General features: G+C 36.4%; 1 protein-coding gene across 4 annotated transcripts; it reads left to right on the top strand.

Moving 5' to 3' along the window:
- Positions 1-668: 668 nt before the first annotated feature.
- Positions 669-19,259, top strand: CCP110 (centriolar coiled-coil protein 110; the record flags this gene model as incomplete). Of its 4 annotated transcripts, none has more annotated exons than XM_084248790.1 (14): positions 669-809; positions 5,322-5,450; positions 7,873-9,532; positions 10,879-11,009; positions 11,782-11,953; positions 12,500-12,639; positions 12,896-13,012; positions 13,363-13,464; positions 13,978-14,094; positions 14,600-14,673; positions 15,461-15,523; positions 16,181-16,240; positions 16,718-16,803; positions 19,184-19,236. In XM_084248790.1, 14 exons carry the CDS (start codon positions 669-671, stop codon positions 19,234-19,236), a joined length of 3,045 nt encoding a protein of 1,014 aa, XP_084104916.1. The 4 variants fall into 4 exon arrangements, with proteins under 4 accessions (XP_084104916.1, XP_084104915.1, XP_084104917.1 ...); XM_084248789.1 differs by having other exon boundaries at positions 11,782-11,959; XM_084248791.1 differs by lacking the exon at positions 16,718-16,803 and having other exon boundaries at positions 11,782-11,959; positions 19,184-19,259.
- Positions 19,260-21,184: the final 1,925 nt, after the last annotated feature.

Below are 21,184 nucleotides of genomic sequence, written 5' to 3'. Positions count from 1 at the left end.
AGATTAGGTAGTTTGGTGTGGTTTTAATTTTCAGTGATAAATAGAATTAATATGAAAGCCAATAGCTTTCCTGTTTTCTGCTACTGACTGATTCTGATTTGGCTAGTGAACATGGGGTCAAACTATATTCCTAATATGTGCAAGTAATGGACTTTGAACTCCATGATAGAAGAAGAACATTTAAAAGTAAATAACCTCTTTTATGTAAATAGCCCTATTGTCTTTTTTTTTTCCTTTTTCTTGTTTGGTATGAAAGTAACTATACCTTTGCATGATTTAGTTTTTTCTTGTGCTGTGTAGATAATTCCTGCTAAAGAAAGTATTCTATTTTATAATCTAAAGTTAGTAAAGAGTATAGAACTTTGTTCCTTTGAGAAGGTTTCACTGGTGAGTTCTTGGACTTTTCTAAACTAGTCATATCAAAAGTTTGATTTACAGCAAATGTTCAGAAATATTTAATATATGAAGCAAGGCTTAACTGGATAGGATCTTGAGGCTACTTACCTATACCTAAGAATTAGCTTCTGGTGAAGCAATTCTGGGAAGCCAGTTCTAGGCGTTGTGAATTCTAGGGATATTTAGAGCTCTACAAAATTTGCCAAATAATGATCTATTTTCTCAGCACATTAAAAATGTCACTCTTCTTTCTTGTAGTCTGATTGTGGAAGATGGAGGAATATGAAAAGTTCTGTGAGAAAAGTCTTGCCAGAATTCAAGAAGCATCATTATCCACAGAGAACTTTCTACCTGTTCAGTCTGAAAGCATCTCACTTATTCGCTTCCATGGAGTGGCTGTGCTTTCGCCACTGGTAAACCTTTTTTGATTTTAAATATTCTTTTTTTTTTTTAATAGTGTACCACTAAAGTATTTTTTTGAAAAACAAAAGAAAGGCTTATGATCATTGCAAAAATGTCTGGCCCTTATTCATAATTGAAGAAATACAAATGCTTTGGCATTTTTTACCTACTGAACTGACTAAGATCCGATAGGACTTGGTGTTCCTTAGGTTGTGGGGAAAAGGCACTTTCAGTGCATTTTTACTCAATTGATTTTATTTTTTTGTTGAGCAAGTTGTTAGTGTTTATCAAGATTGAAAATGTACAAAACCTTTGACTTGGCAATTCCATTTTTGGAACTATTTTCCTATGTGTGCCCCAAGGTTATACAAGGTTATAAGTGGCTTTGTTGAAAATAGCAAAAAATACTGATGAACAGCCTAAATGCCTATCAGTAGTGGATTATTTTAACCAACTCTGGCCCATTTCATAGACTCTTCAGACATGTCTCAATAATGAATAGTAGATCTAGATGTGTTGACAGGAAAGGACCTAAACAACCAACCATAAATCACTGCACATGGCATGCTCTCAGAGGCGGTGTAGAATAGCAATTCCAAACCCAGATTGGAGCCTTCTGGCCTGTGTTCAAATCATTGCTATCTTCCACCTGCTGTGTAAACTTGCCAGTCTGTTTCTTTGTTAAATGAGGATAAAAATAGTGCCTACTTTATAGGACTGTTTTTAGGATTAGGTAAACTATCAAGGGTACCTGGATCACTACCTGGAACATAGGAAGCACTCAATATATGTCAACTATTTGGGTTCTTAAAACAAGGATATTCTTTCTCTGGAGAAGAGTAAAGTACTATAGGATGAGAGGGAAGACATACTTTTTTTTTTTTTTAATTTTATTTTTATATTCCCCATACAATTACAACCCCCTTATTTTGACCCCAATCCCTCCTTTCCCCGCCCCCCCAACCCCTATAGAGTGTGTCTGGTTCATAGTTGTTTGTTGATTTTGATTTTTTCTTTCTTATAGTTATTCTTTTTCCTGGTCCCTTATTTAAGTTTTCTAGATTCCTGCTAGGAGTGAGACCATCCGGTATTTTTCTTTTTCTTTCTGGCTTATTTCGCTGAGCAGGATCCCTTCCAGCTCCATCCATGTTGCTGCAAATTGCATGTGTTTATCTTTTTTGAATGCTGAGTCATATTCCATGGTGTATATGGACCACATCTTCTTGATCCAGTCATCTATTTTTGGGCATCTGGGTTGTTTCCAAAGCTTAGCTATTGTAAACAGTGCTGCTATAAACATAGGGGTGCAGGTGCTCTTTGGAATTGATGTTTCTGTGTCCTTTGGGTAAATACCTAGGAGTGAAATTGCTGGATCCTATGGAAGCTCTATGTTTAGTAGGTTGAGAAATCTCCACACAGCTCTCCATAGTGGTTGGACCAGTTTGCACTCCCACCAACAGTGCAGGAGAGTTCCTTTTTCTCCACATCCTCGCCAACATTTGTTGTTGCTAGTTTTTTTAATATGTGCCATTCTCACTGGTGTAAGATGATGGTATCTCATTGTAGTTTTGATTTGCATTTCCCTGATGACAAGTGATGTTGAACATTTTTTCATATGCCTGTTGGCCATTTGCATTTCCTTTTCAGAGAAGTTTCTTTTTAGCTCTTCTGCCCATTTTTTGACTGGGTTATTTTCTTTGTTGTTGTTGAGTCTCATCAGCTCTTTGCAGATTTTTGTGATCAGTCCTTTATCATTAGTGTTGGGTGCAAAAATGTTCTCCCAGTCGGTGGGGTTTCTCTTTGTTTTGGTTATTGTCTCTTTTGCTGTGCAGAAGCTCTTTAATTTGATGTAGTCCCAGCTGTTTATCTTTGCCTTCACTATCACTGCTTTGGGTGATGTGTCTGTAAAGATGTCTTTGATGTGCATATCATGTAGTGTTTCACCTATATTTCCTTCTATGTATTTTATGGTTTCAGGTCTTATGTCTAGTTCTTTAATCCATTTTGAGTTGGTTTTTGTGCATGGTGCGAGGTAGTAGTCACGCTTCATTCTTTTGCATGTAGCGACCCAGTTTTCCCAGCACCATTTATTGAACAAACTTTCTTTGCTCCAGTGCATATTCTTTGCTCCTTTGTCAAAGATTAGTTGACCATAAATCTGTGGGTTTATTTCTGGATTTTCTATTCAATTCCATTGGTCTGTGTGTCTGTTCTTGTTCCAATACCATGCAGTTTTGATGATTATGGCTTTATATATAGTTTGAAGGGAAGACATACTTTTTATTGTGTATGTTTGACTGAATATTTTTTTTAAGGTTTTTTTTGTTGTTTTTTTTAATAGAGGCATGTTATTTATTTATTTATTTATTTTATTTGTTTGTTTGTTTTGTTTATACATGCACTGGGGTACAGTCAGAAGCGCGGGAGGGTGAGAGAATTCACCAGAGCCAGAGCGGGGAGCAGAGCAGGCAGAAGGACTGAAGTACACTGCTGAGGGGAGCAGCGGGCGGCAGGAGAGGTCTGCGCGCCATGCGGGACCCTCCTCTGGTGGCTGGGGAGCAGCCGGGGATCGAACTGGTGCTGCAGAGGCTGCAGGCAGCTTCGCAACCCAGCACTCAACCGCTGCGCCACCGGGGAGGCCCAGACTGAATATTTTTTAAATGTATGTGACTTTATTTCAAATTGGAAAGCTATTGCTATTAAAAGTTAAAATTTTTGGGGCCTCCCCAGTGGTACAGCAGGTGGAGTGCTGCGCTGTGAAGCTGTCTGTAGCCTCCACAGTGCCGGTTAGATTCTGCTGGCCAGGGAGAATCCCACATGGCACAGCAGACTTCTCCTGTCTCTCCCGCTGCTCCCCTCAGCAGTGTATTTCAGTCATCTGCCTGTTCTGTTCCCCCCTCTGTCTCTGGTGAATCATCTCTCCCTCCCGCACATCTGGCCTGTACCCCAGCTCTTGTGTAAATAAAAATAAATCTTTAAAAAAAAAAAAGTTAAAATTTTTGGTCCTCCCTGGTGGCGCAGGCGATTGAGCGCAGCGCTGTGAAGCTGTCCACAGTCTCTGCAGTGCGAGTTCGATCCTGGCTGGCCAGGGAGATACCCACATGGTGCAGCAGACCTCTCCTATCTTGCCTGCTGCTCCCCTCAGCAGTGTATTTTGGTTGGTATGTCTGTTCTGTTCCCTGCTCTGTCTCTCATGAATCCTCTCACCCCCCTGCCATGCGCATCTGGCCTATACCCCGGTTCTTGTATGCATGAATAAATAAATCTTAAAAAAAAAAAAAAGATTTTAAAAAAAAGTTAAAATTTTTGGGCCTCCCTGGTGGCCCAGGGATTAAGTCTCAGCACTGCCACTGCTGTGGCCTGAGTTCCATTCCTTACAAGGGAGCTGACCCACATGGTACAGCAGACCTCTCCTGTTTCGTCCCCTACTCCCCTCAGCAGTGTATTTCAATGTATCTGCCTGTTCTGCTCCCCACTCTGTCTCTAGTGAATCCTCTCTGCCCCTCACCTCTGGCCTACACCCCTGTTCTTCTATGCAAAAATAAACAAATAAAGTCTTAAAAAAAAAGTTAAAATTTTTTAAACAATAGGAGTTAAAAGATCAATATTTTTTGCCAACTTTTTTGTAATGAAATTTTTAAACATATAGAAATGTTGAAAAGACCAGCCACATCTACCACCAGAATCAGCAATTTTTAATATTTTTGCCATCTTCACTTTTTTCACTTTTTTTTAAAGTAAAATCTGATGCTCATGCACTTTAATACATGTTTTCAGTTGTAGCTGATGGATGAATGTTGCAAGTTTGGAATAATTTTTTTTGAGGCATGTTTTTCATTTGTATAAGACTAAGTCTTAACTCCTAACATAGGGACTGAACTTCCTAGGATTTAAAAATATTTAAATCTACTGTAAAATGACAATGCATAGAAGCCTTCAATTTTTTTACTTACATTATATTCTTAGTGGAGGGTACAATGAAGTGGAACCCAATATGTATTCTGATTTTGTAGTATAATGGAGCATTATCTGTTTCTTTTGTGGTTAAACCTTTGTACAGTTTCTTAAAGTAGGAAAGAGGTAAAATATGTATTGATTAGAATAAAGGTTGAAGAATGTAACTGACCCCATGCAGTAAGCATTGCTAAATGTAAAACTCGGCAGTGGCCACAACCTCAGCGGGGCTAATTTTATCTCATTTTACAGTATTTGATAGGTGTACAGGTTTTTTTTCTTTCTTTTGTTTTCAAATGAGATCATTTACATATAGTACAATGCACAGATGTTAAGTGTTAAAGTCCCATGACTTCATGTGTGGCGTGCACTTGTATAGTTCTCACCCACAGGGAACTTCATCACCACAGAAAGAGCCAGCCTGCCCCGCCCCTAGTCACTGCTTGTGCTTCTTTCACTAGAGATAGTTTCCCCAGTTGTACATGTTTTTATTCATTCTGTATCAGAACTTCTGATTGTGTAATATTTTTGTATTTCTGAGAAATAATTATGTTTGTGATATTTTGCAGCTTAATATTGAGAAGAGAAAGGAGATGCAACAAGAAAAGCAGAAAGCACTTGATGTAGAGGCAAGAAAACAGGTTAATAGGAAGAAAGCTTTACTGACTCGTGTCCAGGAGATTCTTGAAAATGTTCAGGTGCGTAACATAAGCTCCTATAGATTATAATAAATCATATGCTTGGATCAGAGGGAACAGGGATAGAGACACAGGTAAAATAGGTGCAAAGGGGGTCAGTGTTTGCTGGTGGATGGAAACTGGACATTTGGTGGAGATAGTAATATAGTGTATATAGATGTCAAACGGTGATGCTGTACACATCAAACCTGTATATAGTTGTAAACCAAAGTTGCTTCAATACAAATTTTTTAAAAGTCAGGAGGTAAGCATTGATGATAATTTTCCACAAATATATTTGCACTTGTTACTTATATACCAATGTACTAAACTGTTAGGTTTGAGAACCTTCATAATTTGTGATATTCCATTTCAGTTACTCCAAAGAAAATTCACTTGCTTGTTAGTGATACCCGGCACTTGAATCAGAGGGTCCTTGGACAGTGAAACCACACAGCGAATACAATTGCTTATTGTCTATGTCTCATGACTCTAAAAACATTGAATTCTGAGTGACAAAATGATAGAATTGGCCATTGTAGTTTACCTCTGAACTCATTAGACGATTGACTCAATGACTCTATTCTTATTCTCTGTGAAAGTAAATAACTGTCCCCGATTTATTTTTTTGGTGAAACTTGCTCTTAGATATACAAATGCAATTTGGATGAGATAAATATTTAAATAACACATGCATGCTCTTTGTACATTTTGTTTAGCATAATTTAAATCAGTATAAACAATTTGTTTTGAGGTCTGGATTATTTTGTACTAAAAAGAAAAGCAAATAACTTCTGCCATGTGCTGTATTGTTTTGTCAGCTACATCTTTTGATTTTTGCGTATTTCTAGGGGCTTGTGGTTTGTGTACTTCATATTAGATGACATGTGTGCAATGAACTGAGGCTCTTTCTTACTAACTGCTACCGTTCTTTCTCTGTGGGGAGTAGTTTTTATTCACAAATTATAATTACTTCCCATAGTAAGTTTCAGAAATATAATGTGTAGCACTGATTTACCAATAACAGTGGGTTTTTTACTTACTAGATATTTTCTATTATTAAAATAAAAATAGCATATCATTCTTGGTCCAATGAAGGAATACATCTGATATACTGCTTCTAAGATTATTGTTGAGTCTAAAAACTTTCTGTTATGTTCAGATCACATAACAATGTTGAACTGAAGAGTAATGAATGAATTGTGCAGATAGAGAAAGTTCATATAATACAAACAGATTTCTAAAGTTTGTTTCACTTATAAAACCTATGACTATGATAAATTTTTATCAGATTATTATTTAATCTGTCTAACCAAAGGTTTATTTTCCTGGTATTCAAAAAGTACAGCTGTTTGAATTTCACAAATGTGAGATATGAGATATTTTAAGGAAATAATCTGTTTTACTTCACCCATGGATTTCATGAGTATTCATCCCTTTTGATTTATTTTGGTCCTGAGGTTGTGACTAAGTATATTTGTTATATTGTTTATTACATAGTGCCTGGATACCAGTTCATGTCTTGGGATTTGTAAGGTAAAACAGGAGAGCCAGATGGTCTAGGGAAAAAAACACACAAAAACAACCTAAAAATATTAATGTTCAGAATTTCTGGAGTCTGTAGTCATATGGTGATATATTTATCTTACCAGTTTACCATATGCTTGTCTAATCTATAAAAATCATCCTAGTTCACTTTTTATTCTTTTGCAAAATTAAATTATTTAGAGATGCAGATGTAATTTTGTTTTTTCTGCTTGATCTCTTGTGTATGCAGTTGTTCTCTATCAAATTTTTTTTACTTATTTTGCTTGTTCTAAAACTCATTATTTGCTGTTTTGACGATCACTTAATTGAACTGAAATTTGATTTAATGAATTACTTATTTCTAAGTAATTTAAGCTATAAGGCTGAGGCATTTACTATAAATTTCTCTCATTTTATAGGAGGATTTTAATTAAAACTTGGAATAGCCATGTGTGAGGCATGGGTCTTATTGAATAATTTTTTCTTTAATCAATGGCCAGATCAAGTCAGTTTTTATTAAAGGGAATCATTTGTATAAGGAATTTAATTACTTGTTATATATTTTTATTCTTAGACGGCAGCTCTCTAAGTGGAACAGTTGGTGATGTAAATAACAGAAGCAGTTAAGGAAAATGCTTTGATTCTAAAATTAAAATATACATGGATATATGAATGTGTCTGTCCACATGCACATGATATTTGTATCTGATTTTTTTCCCTTTTCCTTTCAATCTTTTTTAAAAAGATGGTTAATACTTGTTTTCTATAGTAATTTGCATGGAAAAGGTTAGCATAGTTTTTGTGTTTTTAAATGTCAGATTTCTGAAAGCTCAATTTCAGTTTTAATTTAGAAAATAGTGAAATCAAAGGCTTTTGTGCAGTCAGGAAATGATAATTTTTAAATTTCCTTTTTCAGGTTAGAAAAGCAGCTGATGTCAGTGATTTTGATCAGTGGGAGTCTGACACACTTTACTCTAATTCAGAAATCAGAAACTTGAATGATTCTGCTACATTTCCACATAACTTGCCAAGCCCTTCTGAGCACTCTGCTTTAGCAGAATTTGAAAAGATAACTGGAGTTTTGCCTTTGAATAATGAGGACCAATTTAAATCTAGTGGGATAGACCTACCTGGAGACTCAGAAGAACTTAATTCTCTGAAGCAATGTGATGGTTCAGGTATTAGCCACATAGAAAATGAAGCTTCTTTAAAGACCTCTTCAGCAACCCCACAAGAGACTCTTATTTCTGATGGTCTCTTCCCAACAAATGAAGAACGGGAACCGTCATTTTTGGACGTCACTCCAGATCCCTATGTAATAAGTCTTCAGAACCTAATGAAAAAATCAAAGGAATATATAGAAAGAGAACAATCTAGGCGCAGTTTAAGAAGCAGTGCAAAGAGGATTGTTAATGAGAGTCACTCAGACAAAGAAAATGATGCTGTTAAAGTGACTGACTGTGTAAAGGAGAAGACCCAACTGATAGGCAAACACTGTGGCTCAGTTATTCCTGACAAACCAAGCCTTAATAAATCCAATGTTCTCCTCCAGGGTGCTTCTGTTCAAGCAAGCAGTGTGACTATGTCAATTATGGGTAGCTTTTCCAAAGTAGACATACCTGTACAAACTGGCCATCCCTCTAGTTTAGATCCTGATTCTGATTTTAAAGTCATTCCCACTTTTATTACTGAAAATAATGTTATCAAAAGTCTTACTGGTTCATATGCCAAATTACCTAGTCCAGAGCTAAGCCTGAGTCCTAAAATGCATCGAAGGCGTTCTAGGCCATCATCAGCATGTCATATACTTATAAATAACCCGATAAATGCCTGTGAATTAAGTCCTAAAGGAAAAGAACAGGCAGTGAACTTAGTTGTTCAAGATACTGATGAAAAAGCAAATGAACCTGAAACTGTGCCAAAGTTACCAATTGATGTAGCAGGAGTTTGTTCAAGCAAAGTTTATGTCAGCAAAAATACATCTGAAGACTTAGAGGAAATGGTTTTAGGTAAATCAACTCAGATATGTCAATCTTCAGGAAATCAGTTGGAAAATAAAGTTATCCATGGACTTGCTGTGGTGGAAGGTCAGTCAACAGCTGATGGGAGAGGACCACACAAAGTGGACAGTGCCTGTGCGACAGTGCCCAGATTGCATGAGCCATACGCCACCGGTCAGAGTGTAGCAAGTCAAAACTTTGGAACAGTCAATGGACTCAGTGGACTCAAGTCAGCTGGTGTGTTAGAGAAAAACTCCTGCAATTTACAAACGGAACTGAATAAGTCTTATGATGTAAAAAACCCATCTCCTTTACTGATGCAAAACCAAAATACCAGGCAGCAGCAAATGGACACCCCTACCGTGTCCTGTGGGAATGAACAGTTTTTGGATAACAGTTTTGAGAAAGTTAAACGTAGACTTGATTTAGATACTGAAAGCTTGCAAATGGAAAATTGCCCTTATGTCATAACAGCTGGAATAGCCGAGCAGGAAAGGCAACACTTGCCAGAGAAAAGATACCCAAAGGGATCTGTATACATTAACAAGAATAAAATATTAGAAAATATTTCCAAAGGTAAGGATACTTGGGATTGTTTAACATCTGCCAAGCAGCGGCATCTTTATTTGTCATTTTGCAAAGTAATAGTAATAGTAGTAACAATAGTCTTTCTCTGTTCATCAGGGTTCTTAATTTTTTTTATCAGAAAGCATATAATTAACTCTAGTTTATTGATTTGGCCAACTTTCTTAAAGGAGTTTCTTAAATTATGACGCTTTCATGCTTGGTGTTATAGAGAATGTTGACTGGAGGAAAAACTTCTTGCATGAAAATCACACATAGTTTTAATCCAGTGTATAGCCATGAGGACTTCCTTTTGGACTGTATGTTTTTTATCAGCTTACCCTTTCATCATGTAGGCCCTTGAGTAAACACTTTAGCATCAGCTTATTAGAGAAAATATCACAAATAAGGCACTGAGTGATATTTCATGAATACTAACTTTATTGATAAAATTTATTAGAATTTCTGTTGCATCTAGTGTTACAGTAATAGAAACTTGTTAAAACATCTTTATTTTTTGTTACCATAGTTTATAATTACTTCTCTTATGGAAGATATGTAAATCAAATACGTTCTTAGTTATTACAGTTCTAATGCAGGAGTGTGTGTGTGTGTGAGAGAGAGAGATGGGAATACCGTAGCAGTAGGACAAATATAATATGCTTATCTTCAATGAAATCAATGACTGTGTATTAGGAAAGAATGAGTCTTTGACTTTGGTTGAATTATAATGGGCCCATGGATATACTATTGGGTTGTTGGAAAAGCCATGACGCATTTTTGCTTGAAAAACATAGAACAAAACACATCATGACTTTTCCGACAACCCAATACATTTCAAAGTGTGTTACCACTTCTTCCTAGTCATAACGATTTAATTTTTAAATTAGTAATTAAAATATCTGAAACTTTTATATTCAGTCTTTCTTGTAATGTTAAGTTGAGAAGCTTTATCAGGAACATTGCTTAAAAAATTAAAACAAAGCAAAACTACAAGCTGCAATATCAGAGGTCCTGGCGAAGGACAAGAGTAAAAGTAGTAGACAGAGGTGAGATGCAGATAAGGACCAATGTTGACATTGAGTGGAGTAAGGAGAACTCAACTGAACATGTAGTCTTGTCAGTTCAGGTCACGATGGGCGGAGTGCGTGGAGAGCAAGGTGAGAAGCCTTTATTTGTTACCATGAAGTCAGCGACAAAGGTAACAATGTGGTTTAAAGTGGGGACCAGCCTATATCTTGATTGTATTATGTCAGACCCAGGATTACTCTCTGGTTAGCAGCATAATTTAAATTGAAGGTGTGAAACATCAGACACTAGTAAATTTCCTAAATTTGGGCTAACCTATTTCTTTTCAGAAGGCGAGGAGATATTAAAAAGCAAAATGTTAGCTTTTGAAGAAATGCGGAAAAGACTAGAAGAACAGCATGCCCAGCAGTTATCACTGCTCATAGCTGAGCAAGAACGGGAACAGGAAAGATTACAGAAGGTGAGAAATTAAAATGGAGGGATACAGGCCGGGTAGTACTTTAGTTGGGGATACCTATGGATTTTCGTTGCGTGTAATATACTTGTAAATTTCTCTGTTTATCTTAATCTAAAAGGACATTGCTTTTGATATATGGATAGTGTTTTTATTGTCAAAAGTGAGGTTTAGGGCCCCCCCAGTGGCGCAGCGGTTGAGCGCTGGCTTGCGAAGCTGGTCACTGGCTGCTATCCGGCCATGGGAGGAGGGTCCCCCACATGACGCGCAGACCTCTCCTGCCGCCCACTGCTCCCCTCAGCAGTGTACTTGGGTCTTCTGCCTGCTCTGCTCCCCGCTCTGGCTCTGATGAATTCTCTCACCCTCCCGTGCTTCTGACTGTACCCAGTGCTTGTATGTATAAATAAATAAATAAATAAATCTTTAAAAAAAAAGTGAGGTTTACATAGATCCTTATCTGACAAACACAAAATTTATTGAAAGAATACTTTATTAAATCCTTGATTCAAAGCTTGTAATATTTTAAGAGGTATTTTATCAGTGGATTCTGACATGTTAATTCTGCAAGACTATTCTGTAAGAGGAAAGACACATATTAAGATTATTGTAGTTAATATATCACACTTTAAAATCAAACTTATTAATTTTATTTGAAGGAGAAAAATATAAATAATAATTTGTAGATTATTGTATATTACTTTTAGTTGCGCCTACAATGAGACTATTTTGAGATTTAATTAAAAGATTTAACATGTTATAGTAAACTGTTCATCTACAGGAAATAGAAGAACAGGGGAAAATATTGAAAGAGAAGAAGGTGATGACCACAGAAACCTCTGAGTTGAACATGAGCAATGTGGTGGACTTAGAGTGGAGAAAACGAAGCGACTCTGGTCTGCTGGAAACAATGCTGTCTCAGGTGGACTCGCTCCAGACTTCAAATTCAAATGGTTCTGGTAAATGGTAGAAATCTTTTTCCATTTGAAAAATCATCCTATAGTATGCTATTTTACGTGGCACAGTTTAAAATTGTGGCTCCTTTCTTCAAGTAATTCCATTCCAACCCACTGCTGTTTGCCAGCTGCCTAGTAACCAGTGAGAAATGAAATGATAGCAGATCAGAAACCGCAGAGCAGGTGTTCATGAGAAAAGCAACCTTAGTGAAGGAAATGTCAGGAAATTTGACTCAGGGCCCAGTCTTTGTTCATTCATGCAGCAGGTGATATCCCTCAAGAGAAAACAGTTTGCTGTCTCCCTAGTGATCTTGAATTACATCTCATTCCCCAGTCCCTTAAGAGCTTATCTTCACATCTTCAGTTATCCTGAGATGCAGTTGAAAGATCCATCTGGTACATAAAATTAAAGTCCATCAATATTGTAAGTTTGCACATGACTCAGGTTCAAATGCAGTTGTTCTTAATGGGTGGCAATGTTTATTTGGATGCTCTGCATTTTCTGATTCTATGACATCAAATACTGTATGTATATTCCTTTAGGTTTCACAAATTCTGCTCTACAACATAGCTTTGGTTCTGCAAGTGAAGCACCATTCTACCTTTGGGGGTCATCAACTAGTGGCTTGACCAGACTCTCAGTAACAAGGCCTTTTGGAAGGAGCAAAACTAAATGGTCGCAGGTGAGCAAACTTAACGATGTCTGAATATCTTTATGTCTGTATGTATCTGTCTGCATTATTTAAAGAGTTATTAGGTTGGCAAAGTGAGCATAATTAATTTTGCAGGCCCAAATAACTTCACTTTCATTACAGATGAAACCACACAGAGCACACTCAGAGAGAATATCAAATTTAGTTCATTGTAATAGGTTAGAAAAATCACCTTGTGTATAATGATCAGCTTCTCTAAACTTTGTGTCTGTCTCATTTCTTGTAGATTTTCAGTCCAGAAGTACAAGCAAAATTTAATAAAATAACAGCAGTGGCAAAAGGATTTCTTACTCGGAGGCTTATGCGGACGGATAAGCTGAAGCAACTTCGACAAACAGTAAAAGTAAGAAGATCGTTGTAAATCATTGTATTTCACTTCTCTCAGGTTCTCTCATCTTGGGAGAGCTGAATTGACAATTGGTACAGAACCCAGGTGGATCAGACATTTTTAGTCACTGTCAGCAACTTAGGATATCTGATCAGCTGGTTAAGATAATTTTTCAAAGCATGTAAATGAAGTTTATGTATTTCTGTCTCATTTTAAAGTGAGTGCTGTTTGACTTTTGATAATAGTTTTCAGTTCTCAGTAATTCTGGAGATATCAATAATTGATGGAGGAAAAGAGCAAAGGAAACTGCAGCGATTTTGCATCTTTCTCGAAAAATGGTTTTTGAAGGCAACTTTCTTCTTTAGGATACTATGGAATTCATAAGAAGCTTTCAGTCTGAAGCACCGTTAAAGAGAGGAGTTGTTTCAGCCCAGGACGCATCTCTTCAGGAAAGAGTCTTAGCTCAGGTAAACGTACCTATCCAGGAGGCTTTTAGAAAAGGGGGATGTTTTGTTTATCTCCTTTCATTTAAACACGGAACGCTGGGCCTCCCTGGTGGCGCAGCGGTTGAGCGCTGGGTTGCGAAGCTGCCCGAGGCCTCTGTGGCGCCTGTTCGATCCCCGGCTGCTCCCCGGCCACCCAAGGAGGGTCCCACATGGCGAAGCAGACCTCTCCTGACTTTCCCGCTGCTCCCCTCAGCAGTGTACTTCGGTCCTTCTACCTGCTCTGTTCCTTGCTCTGGCTCTGGTGAATTCTCTCACCTTCCCATGCTTCTGACTGTACCCAGTGCATGTATAAACCAAACAAACAAACAAATAAATTAAAAAAAAAAAAAAGCCTCTATTTAAAAAAAAAAAAATAGAACGCTGATTTCAATGAAAACTTGAATCCTTTTCTCTAAATAAGAGAATACATCATTTTTAGTGAACTCTAACCTTATCTCTTGAAAAGGTTATAATATTTTTCTCTTTTGAACCCAGTTGCGAGCGGCCCTGTATGGTATTCATGACATATTCTTTGTCATGGATGCAGCTGAAAGGATGTCTATTCTACATCATGATCGAGAAGTTCGCAAGGAGAAAATGCTCAGGCAAATGGTATGTCATGTGTCATTTTTCAATGGATGAGTGAAAAAGAAAAATTCTATTTCTTCTACACTCAAAATATACTTCTGACACCTGCTATTTGGATTTTCCCCCACACCAGCTGGGTGTCACACAATTCAATTTAGTTCTGATACTACCTACCATCAGATCCACAAGTCAAGGCAGTCCCACAAGACAGCCTCCTGTTTTGAAGTCAGAGTTAGAAACAGGTTCCACATTGATTTGAAACATACCAGAGGGCTGGAGATTTTGGTTTGAATCAGTGATCTTAGTGTAGTTTGTGAAAGAAAAAGAGGCAAAATTTATATTATTTGATTGGAAAAAAAGGATTTTAACTTTCAAAAATTGGACTGTTTTAATTATAAGGAAAGACTAAATTAATATTCAGGATGCCACTAAGAGCAAGCTTTTCCATGTAATTTTTAGAACATTCTATGCATGATTCGATGGTGGTATTGGTAGCGCTAGAGCTTTATGTTGCTTTTGTATTTCAAAGGATAAAATGAAAAGTTCACGAGTGGCTCTTTCGGCTGCAACACAGAAGTCTCTTGATAGGAAGAAGTTCATGAAGTAAGTTTTTGATTGAAAGTGGAAATAAAAGAAATTTCTATAACGAGCTGGTAGAGATTTTGTTTTTACTTATTTTTCTTTTGACCTTTAGACTCTCTTCACCTGTTTTTCCCTTTTTAGGAGGAGTTTTATTAAAATCTGGTAAATTCTGAGTTTATTTTTAGACAAATATATTAGCTACTATGTTTGTCAGTATTTAGCTTGTGTAATTAATAGCCATATAATCTTAGTTACTCTTTATGTCACAGTGTTAATTTTATATATTTTATTTTTTAAAAGGATTTATTTATTTATACATACAAGAACTGGGGTATAGGCCAGAAGTGTGGGGGGTGAGAGGATTCTCCAGAGACAGCGTGGGGAATAGAACAGGCGATAGATTGACTAAAGTACACTGCTGAAGGGAGCAGCGGGCAAGACAGGAGAGGTCTGCTGGGTGATGTAGGTGGCTCCCTGGCCAGGGATCGAACTCATGGCCAGTGGCTGTGGACAGCTTCATAGGTTGCATCTTAACCCCTTGCACCACCAGGGAGGCCCCTAATTTTATATCTTTTAAATGTCTGTTTTTCCTAATATCTTAAACACTTCCTGAAAACTTAATGCAAAGAATAGCCTAAAAAGTACCTTATTAAAATTCTTCTTTCTTGAAGACAGTCTTTATTCCAGGTCTTCAGTAATATACCCACTTTTAGATGATGATTTCTTTCTGTCATCCTTTGTCACATTTGTAAGCATTTTTTTTCCCCCTTTCTAAACATTGTGTGTCCTTGTTTTTATATTGTGTTAGAGCTGCTGAAATGGGAATGCCCAATAAGAAATTTCTGGTTAAACAAAATCCTTCTGAAACAAGGTGAGAAAAATTACTTAACTTTAGTGAGAAGCTATTTGTTATTGTTGAAGAAAACTTTATAAACCCCAAGCTTTTTATTGACTTTTTTCTATTTTACCTCAGTAGGACACCCCTGCTGAGCTGAAGGGTCTCAGGGTCGGGATCCATGTTAACACTGGTCATGTGCTCTGTTACAGATCAGACCAGGTGTTCTTGGATCTTCCTATAGGATGTCCTGTCTCTGGCAGAAACTTGGGTCCCCTGTGCCCTGAGTTCAGTTGACAGTCCAGGGATTCTTGATACTTATTTAAAAACCTTAGAAACTAGCTCAATGTTTCTGACCTGTTTTCTGCCCTTCCAAGAGCGATGTTTCTCTTCTCAGATGTTTGAAATGTTGGCTTTTGTAAAGTATATAAAGAAATTATTTAAAAGCACAAGGGTTAATACTTATGTTGGACATCTCTTTCCTGCTAAATTCCTAAGATTTGGGTTTGTGGTGAGCAAAATATAAATGCCATGTTAACATGCCTCCATCATTTTGCTTTGCTTGTGGCTATTGGCTGTGTCATTGCATTGCTGGCGTGTGGCTTGCTGTTGTCACCTTTCATCTAATGCAAGAAAATGGGGGAAAATGGAATTCACTCATTTGGATTAATTTTTTATTTGCTTTGCCAACAGAGTCCTTCAGCCGAACCAAGGACAGAATGCACCTGTGCATAGGCTACTTAGTAGACAAGGGTAAGAAGAATGCCACACACTGGGTATTTAAAAATGCTGAAGCCAAGATTGAGGGAAAAATAATTTAGTGCTCTTTTACTTAAAGGGTATCTTTTTCAAATGTGATATTTTATGGCACTAGCAAGATTCTTTGATGTTTTTTGTTCAAAGATAACCCTTTGCTGTACTGTTGTCTATTATATTTTAAATATCATCTTATGTTGGCTTGTTTTTACTTTTCATTTCATACCATTTTGCTCATTAAATATTGTAAACATCCATATATAGTAAATTCAGCATCACCCAAGTGACTCTCCAACACACTGTAAGCTGTGGGTATAGTCTCCCCTGGAAGGAAAAGCACAGCTTGCATGGGACTGAAATTCTTTTCAAGCTTACTTGCGCTTTGAACAGTTGATGCCAATGGTTGCTTTCTTTGAATGTTGAATATTTAGACCTTCATGCAAGTGACTTATTAATTTTTTTATATTCAATTAGAACCCCTAAGACATCAGTGAAGGGGGTTGTGCAAAATAGACAGAAGTCTTCACAGAGCAGAGTGCCTAACAGAGCGCCTGTTTCAGGTGTGTAGCCATCAGTCCCTGAAGCCCGTTCAGCAGAAAGAATTGCACGAGCTGCCCCATAACTGAGACCACAGTGGATCTGTTGTCTTTCCTTGCCACCATAATTTTGGCATATTCACAGTCGTTCCTACTAGTGGTCATTTGTGTTGGTACTTTGTGGCAGTCAGGAGATCTTAGGAAAGCTGTGGTTCCACTCTTGATTTCTGTACTAATTCCACAGGAACACTGTGTATTTTCTAATCTGAAAAACGTGTAGAGTTACATGTGCTCAGTTCACAAAACCTTTTTGTAAGTGAGTAAAATACAATAATGATCAGATGCCTAAATCTGCATATCTGTTCAGCTTTGGGGAAGTGTATCATCCAGCAATATTTTTATCCGCACATAAAGGGATGAAAAATTTTCCCCTCTGACCACAAGATCACATGTGAATATGCCAGGTGGGAGGGGGTAAGTTTTGTTTTGTTTTTTCTGTATTAAGCTTTTGCTCAATAAGAAACTTGAGCTAACTCCTTCTTTATGTTCATCATTTGAGGATTATTTCAGGGCTAAACTGAAAAATGTGTTTTCAAATTCTATTTATGGTGGCAAGAAGACAAATTCAATGTTGAGCTAATGCAAAACTCTTAAGCTAATGTATTAATATTTTTTAGATAATTTTGATGACACTGATCAGCTTGCCAAAAATTATGTGATCCATTAATTACTTTCAAAATGCTTTGCTTTAACTATAGTCTCTAAACATTTAAAACATACTAAATTAATCACCAAATGGTGATTAAATCTTTAATCAATTCTAATCTTCCTATTAATATTTTAGAGCTTTATTACTAAGTGATTTCCTCCAACTTAGAAGGGAACAAGCAACATGGGAACTCTCTTGGTATTATCACCATTTGCTCACCTAAGTTGAAAGAGGGGAGGAGATATTGATCATAACTTTGAAATGTTTGCTGACCCTTTGCGTGTATCCACAAAAACATCGCGTACATGGAGGATCACACAAAAGGTCATCTATTGGAAGCCACTGTGAGTGACAGCCAGAGGAGTTGCCTTCAAGGGGACTCTATAGTTGAGGATCCTGCTTTTTTCAGAGGTGGTCAGATCTGCTGGATTGAAAAATAACTGTTAGGGAGAACTCAGACCAAATGCCCCATCAGTTGCTTGCTAGGTTATGTGGGATTTTAATACATTTAAATTTTTTCCACGTTAGTGTTATATTTTGTGACAAAATCTAGCCAGTTGGCATATTATTGAGGAATTAGTGTTGTTCTGCCACACATTTACCTATTTGCTGTAGTGACTACTTTCCATGTTCTTTTCTCATACATTTCATCTTCACTATTTGTCACTTGTGAACTTATAAGCAAAATAGCAACTACTGTTTCTATTCAGTAATAATACTCAACAGTATAAAGGATGAACAAGAAATCATTGCAGTTAATGTACAATGAAATTCATGACTGTAAAGTATTTATTTAGAACTGTTGCAGTTCAGTCTCATTGGAACATAATTACTAATACAAATGAACTGAACCCTTGAAATAATACATACAATCAGTATATATCTTAAATGAGTACAACAAAATTTTCCTATTTTCCCCTAAAGATTTACAGTACATGAGTGCATATCTAGACAATTAAAGAAAAAATTAAAGAATTTTATGCTTTTACGTGAGCTGAAACATTGGATGTGACTGATTAAAATTCTGTGATTCTCAACACAGGGAGGGATCCATAGTTGCTCTTGAAAAGATACCTCTTTCCTGCTTAGATTTTTAATGGTCTGGATTATGTTTCAAAAAATTTGAAAATTATGCTTTGATTTGATATACATAGGGAACAACCCTTCAATAAACAATTTACAGAAAACTCATTTTTATTATGATAGAATATCATACTCTTAGACTGAAGTAAAATTCTAAGGTATTAACATTTACAGAGCATTTAAAGTTGTTTATAGTTTTATAAACTGCATTGCAGTTGGATCTCATATGTTTTAAAACGTATTTGCCCCTTTGATATTTTGTGCTCGACTCAAGAAATTATAGTGAAATTTAGAAACCACTAATTAAAGCAAAGTAGGAGGCAGTAACTTCACCAGTGAAATAGTTAAGTAAAACTGAGGTGGAATTGGCTTCCCAGAGTCTCTGCTTCTTGCTGTCTTAACCTTAGGGAGGTGACTAACTTTGTTGTGTCTTAATTTTATTATTCTTAAAATAGTTATAACAGTATCTACCTCAGGACTAGTTTATCTAAGGATTAAATACGATCATGTATATTGCTTACTTCAGTGCCTGGTTACATAGTTAAGCACTTATTAAATGGTGTCATAGGAAAACTAACAATAAAAATAATATTAATTGTGCTTTATTTTTAGGAGTATATGCAGGAAAAACCCAAAGAAAGCGGCCAAATGTTGCGACAATTTAAGAAGACAACATTCATTAGGGTAAAAGGAGGGAGGGGGTGTTTCATCCATATTTGTCCTGCCTAAGACTTTAACCGTGGGCTGTTTACACAGGCAAAGTGACCTAAGAGGACTGAGCCTCTGGATATTTTGCTCAGTGTGGTTGATTCCTTCTGTGCATCCCTTTTCTCCTCATAATACTCGGTTTGGGCAAAGACAAACTAGTATTAGTCATTGACTCATCTCTGTGCTTAACCTATACAAAAATAAGTTTGTTTTATGTACCCAGATATCTGCAGAGAAGCTTTTTGTAAATCTGAGGGACATTTGGCATTAGTTCTATAAAACATTGAAAAGCTATGTTAAATTATAAATAAATTCTGAAATAGAAATTTCAATCTCTGGTGAATTTGAGAAACAGATACTATTCTACTCAAGGGGAAATTACTGCTGAAGAATGTTTTCCCTTCGTTTGATAACTTGAAAAACTGATTAGTCTCTCAGTCTTCATATTCTTGGATTTAACAGTATGACCACACAGGATAAGACACTTTCTGCTGACTGTGGTCCACCTATAATTTACCACAGAAGTATCTGGGGGTCACCATTATGATTGCAAGTGTACTTTCCTCTTAACAACTTGTTGGTTTACAGAAATGTAAGTTACCCTGGGACTCTTAGAAATATTTCTGCTAGATTGGTGGGTAGCAAATTGGGGAAGACAGCACAATCTCCTTGAAATTAATAGCACCTAGGAATGCATTATTACATCCATTGCTGTAAAATAAGAGTAACATGTTGCATGCTGTGATATTTTGTCTGTATAATTTTATTTCATCATAGTCTGCTTTTTCTAGCATGCTTGATTTAGGAGAAGATAAAGGGCTATATAATATAAATTCAGATTTCCAAATTGGGATAATATTGTTAAAATTCAGCATTACTTAAGAGGCACTGATGTTATCACTGACATGTTTATTTTACAAAAAAAGGTTACCAAGGGAATATGATTTTATGAAAGAGAATGTCACTATTAATTTATCACTGCATTTCCAAAAAGGGCTTTGTGCTTCTCACATAAAATTGGGACTGTGTGCATTTACTCTTTCTAACTTGAATTTTAAAAAAATACTGGTGTTTTGAAAATGCAAATCTTAATATCCTTTTATGACTTTAGGTATAGATCATTTTATCTGATTTTTGGTTCATTTAAAATTTAGCTTTTACATCCAGCTGTAGACAGAAAATAATAATCTACTCTGGGTATAAACTTGATTTTCTTTGTTGAGAACTGTCAATTACTGAATGAATGAACCAGAAAATGAGAAGATGGTGAAAAATATCTGAGTTACCAGTTTTTTATTTGTAGGAGAAGTATCTCAGTTATCTTTTTAATATGACAAGTTGTGCTTTATCATTCTGAAAACTCAGGATACAACTTACTCATGTCATTGTGGGTTTTTCTAGTAAGAAAAATAGAAGTTTTGTGTACACTAAAGCTGATTAGCTAAAACAAATAGTATGTTTTGGATAAAGTTGGACCTAGTTTCAGATTAAGAATGAGAAACTTGAGTGTTTTTTTTTTTTTAAGTTAAAGATAACATAGTTTGTGTGTTTTCAACATATTTTTAATGTTCACAGCCTTTTCTTATAAGTGCCAGACATTGTTTTGTGCTTTCAGTGGATTTTTATTTATATACATTATTTTTGTTATTTTTTGAGTGGACTGTCCATTAATGTAAATTGTATTTATTTTTATACTTTAATTTTCACTAGTTTTGCTTCTAGATAGAAGGAAAAATAAACTTTTCATCTTAAAGCAAATCTGGTTTCATCTTTTGTACTTCCCAAGGAAAGGATGGCTAAGGGATAGATCTGGAAAAGTACTTGGCCAAAGCAGGAAACATTAAGACTCCCATGAAATGTATACCCTACTATTTTAATATGTAACCTCTGCCAGGACTGAGCCCA

Source organism: Talpa europaea (assembly GCF_964194135.1).
Source record: "Talpa europaea genome assembly, chromosome: 12".
In the NCBI taxonomy this organism is placed as follows: Eukaryota; Metazoa; Chordata; class Mammalia; order Eulipotyphla; family Talpidae; genus Talpa; species Talpa europaea.
This window is presented reverse-complemented; position numbering and strand designations above follow the sequence as displayed.